Source organism: Phytophthora infestans, genomic scaffold, assembly GCF_000142945.1.
Source record: "Phytophthora infestans T30-4 supercont1.244 genomic scaffold, whole genome shotgun sequence".
NCBI classification, from domain to species: Eukaryota; Oomycota; class Peronosporomycetes; order Peronosporales; family Peronosporaceae; genus Phytophthora; species Phytophthora infestans.
The window spans coordinates 1-3,952 of record NW_003303515.1 but is presented as its reverse complement, the minus strand read 5'-3'; the positions used below and the strand labels follow the sequence as shown (position 1 = coordinate 3,952).

The following is a 3,952-nucleotide window of genomic DNA, read 5'->3' as shown; positions in this document are numbered from 1 at the left end:
ACGACGATCTGCTAAGACGGCGTGCACTTGAGCGCCTGAAGTGGTAGGCTCGTTGACGTTAGTCGCTGAGTCAGTATCTGCCGCTTGCCCAGATGAAACGTCTAGACGTGCAGCATTCTCGGGTCCAGCTACGCTCTGGTCTACAGGAATATCTGCGTTGAAAACAGCTACTTGCATGGCGGGCACGCTTCTATTATCTAGCTCACTGCCGGCGGAGTTGTGGACGATTGCAGTTGTTCCTGTGGCCGTGGCTGTATGCGTGACGCTTGATTCCTGCTGTCGGTTGCTTGTGTTCTGGCGGCTCACTGCCATCAGGATCGAAGTCTTCTCGACGGGTGCAATTCTGTTGTACAGCGATCCACCAGCGGTCCTCATATGCCATCTATTTGAAGATGTCGACTATACCTTTTGTGTCTGTTGATCCCGTTCCTGATTTGATCGGTTTCTGCTGCCCATTTGTTTTTGCAGTTTTAGATTTTGCATAGTAAAATCAAGACAAATGTACACTACATTAGTATACAAAACGCAAGGCAGATGCTACATTCTTTCTGATACAAATTTTTTAGGACACTCACTGTTCCGTTTTCGATGCCGCTTGTCGTACTTACTACTGTACGTTTGGTCAAACCTACTGTGCTGCGTTTGCTACACGTAGCTGTGAGTTTTGCGACTCTGATCATGCACAAGATCACTGGCTACGCTCCCACACCCGATACACATGGTTTTAGAGTGGGATTGAAAGATCGGTCTATAACCTCCGCTTGTGATTATTACCCAATCACATTGAAGTGCGTCAGCAGTCACCATCTTTTTCACAGAAAGTCGTTATTTTGACCAATACAAAAAATGCTCTAGCAAGTACAGTGACTTATGAAAAGGGTCAATTTGCCCCACTTGATGGTCACCCTACCTTGTTTTGGAATAGAAAATCATATGGAAGGCGATAGCTATATGACCTCCGCAGTACCGTTACTTATGAAAGGGGTCAAATTGCATCCTTTGATCTCTTAACATCTTGAGTTGTATAGTATACTTTATTTAAAGCAAACCCTCGCGTTCACGAAAGGGTTAATAAAAGAAAAATCACTAACAGACGCAGAAAGATCATTCTGGGAGATTCGATTATTACAGCCTCAATGGTGCGGACGTACGGTCCTAGTGCTCTAGGGACTCAAGCGACGGGGTTCACTGAGCAGCGAAATGAACCTTCAACCGAAACTGATGCGCAATCGCTAGGAGCAGCGTCCGAGCGACAACTCGCTCGAAGGACATGTAGCCTGCGCCAGCATCCAGATTCGATGTCCAGCGTAGTATCATCACAAGCACTTTGAGCCTTTGCCAATACAGCAACCTCGCTTCCACAACACGATCCAACCGGGTCTCGTCAAAGAGAAGCCTCAGGGCTTGCGCAATATAATCTACAGCCAAAACAGAGATGGCCATTTCATAGAGCAAAAATTCAAAATTGACACGCTATCACATGCAGCAAATCGCCCAGCCCCTCAAACAATGCCGCGTGGAGCTCAGTGCACACATTTACAGGAAGGGGGAATGACACTTGGTATTTTTTCTCAAGTTATCCATATACAAGACAACGATGTAGATTTGGACCCTCCTCCAGCAGAGTACTTCATCCCTGCACCCCTCCTCTGCAATACGACTCGGAAGAAGCAGCCGAGGCTGCACTACATGAGTGGACAAGAGCACATAACTTTAACGTATCTCGGAAAAAGCCTGCCGTAAATTGGAAAGGCGAAGTTAGACATCGTTTTTTTTAATGTGACCATGCTGGAAAACCGAAAAACACAAGAAAACGGCAAGATTCGGATAAAGTACGGCAATTAGGTACATACGTGTGGCTTTCAGCCAGCTTACTGAGAGACCTTGTTAGCTCTCCAACTTATGTACGGAGAGTCTGTTAATCTCCAACTTATGTACTGAGAGTTTGTTAGCTCTCCGGGTACTCCGTACCCCGGTGTGTTCCACACCATGTAACCCCGTTACACCGCCGAACATGGCAACCTTGTGGTGAGCGTACCGCACCAAAGGTTAGTAACTGACGGTACACGGTGTCGATGAGGGACACCTATGCGCCGTTGGCACGATGACCAAGACGCGGAGAGAGCGTGGCAGAAGCTCCGCCCGCAAGGATGGATCCTTGCTGAAGCCCAAGGCATAGCCAGAGGTGAGCTGAGAGCTCCCTCTAGTGTGTTGCCCTTTTCGGTGTCGTCCCTCGCGGGAGACACCACGCTCTGGACGCGTTCGCGAGGACTGTCGTGTCCTCTGGTGCGAGATGTGGGCGAATGCCACACGTTCGGATGCTATTGCCCTGTGCCAAAGCACTGCACGCGCGCTAGCGCAGGAGCTAAGGCAGCTCTGAGTGTGGGCTTTGTGGCCAACACAGTTGTGAGCATAGGGCTGCAAACCCAGTGACCGTGAGTGTGACTGATAGCCGCGCCAGTCTCGTGGCTGCTTAGTGTGGGAATTCACCTTTGGGCGTTTTAATTCTCTCACTTCTGATTGGAGAATCAGGTGGCTCTCAGTTAAGTGGGGGAGGATGTAACGGGGTACAATCCAGTGTACCCCAGGTTACATGAAGAGTGACCCGTCACTCTTGTGGATACTGGTACACGGTACCAGGTGCTCTAGAAGCCAGTCAGGGCATGACTACTTAGCTGCATTAAGGGTAAACTTTTAGTATGTAAAGGAGCCCAAGCTAAGTTTTACTTATAAAAACTTCAGTCTTACTTTTATCTTTTTTGAGTTAGCCCAACGCTTCCTCTTTAAGCCCCGGAAACCACTTGAACTCACTCGGGTAGTAAATACCCTTAAGCACTTCCTCCGTGCAAGGTGCTGTGTGACCCCGTCACAGATCTGTTGCTTCAACGCAAGTGTTTTAATCATTGACTGAAGATGAGCACGGTATTATACGATGATTTGGACAAGGGTCTTGTTGTCAAGATGATAGCGGTTTACTTACAGTGCTTCCATGTCGTTTGTTATGTACCGTATATATACATGTATACGGCGTATAGTGAGAGCATTCGGACAAAAGCAACGGGTTAAGTTCGCATTATAGCATTCGTTTAGCAATTTGGAAAAAAAGCATTTTTTAGAAAACGTTTTTTAAAAATGTTTTTATTTTAACCTTTGAAATCGCTGAGATGCTCATCAATGGACCGACAGAGTGGAGTAAGGCGCTGATCGCGACGGGCGTCAAAGGAAACCTGCTGCAAGATGGTATCAATACTATTGCCTGCAATGATTTCCTTCTTACTTTGCTTACGATTACTTGTTGCTGGCCCTGTCCCGAAGGATACAACCCGAGGTTGCAGGTGTCGGCGATGCCGCTTGGCTCGACAGTAGTCATCACGCGCTATGCAGACATGGACAGCACTCCGGGATTTGGGCGAGGCGTATTGGAGCAACCAGCAGATACTTTGATATTACATGAAGATGACTCGAACGGCGTGAGTGACTGGGATCCTTCTGCACAAATGCAGCACTAATGTGCAACACCTGTGTGTGGCCTTGCAGGACCTATATCGGCTCGTAGCTTGGTCTCGCGGCTCACCTGAGTCAAGCCTGCTGGCAATTGCATCGACTACTCAAGTGGAAATCTGGGAAGTCTCCATTTCAAGGTAAGGTCGACATAAACCTGACTGGCAATCACCATTTTACATTAGTGTACTGCGTTTTGTTGCTCTCCCAGTGGCATTTCGGCAGGCACTAAGGGGGTCCTGTCGAGCTTTGATCGTCCCCAACGGTTGGCTTGGGAGCCCGTGCAGCGGATATTCCTACCTGGTATGCGCGCTATATGCTGCTTAAAATGAACCCGCCCTAAGTGTACTGGTCCACTTTGGGCATCTAAGCCCTCCCGCCAAGACGGACATCCTACCTATCACCATTTGGGATCAGCCGCTCCTGTCGCAGGCAATACACACAGAGTCCA

General features: G+C 48.4%; 1 protein-coding gene across 1 annotated transcript; it reads left to right on the top strand.

Moving 5' to 3' along the window:
- Window positions 1–3,164: 3,164 nt before the first annotated feature.
- On the top strand, window positions 3,165–3,470 carry PITG_21216 (uncharacterized protein; the record flags this gene model as incomplete). The annotated part of the gene is made up of 1 exon (XM_002895135.1): window positions 3,165–3,470. A coding segment is annotated over one exon (306 nt), but the record flags the coding sequence as incomplete, so codon positions are not given.
- Window positions 3,471–3,952: the final 482 nt, after the last annotated feature.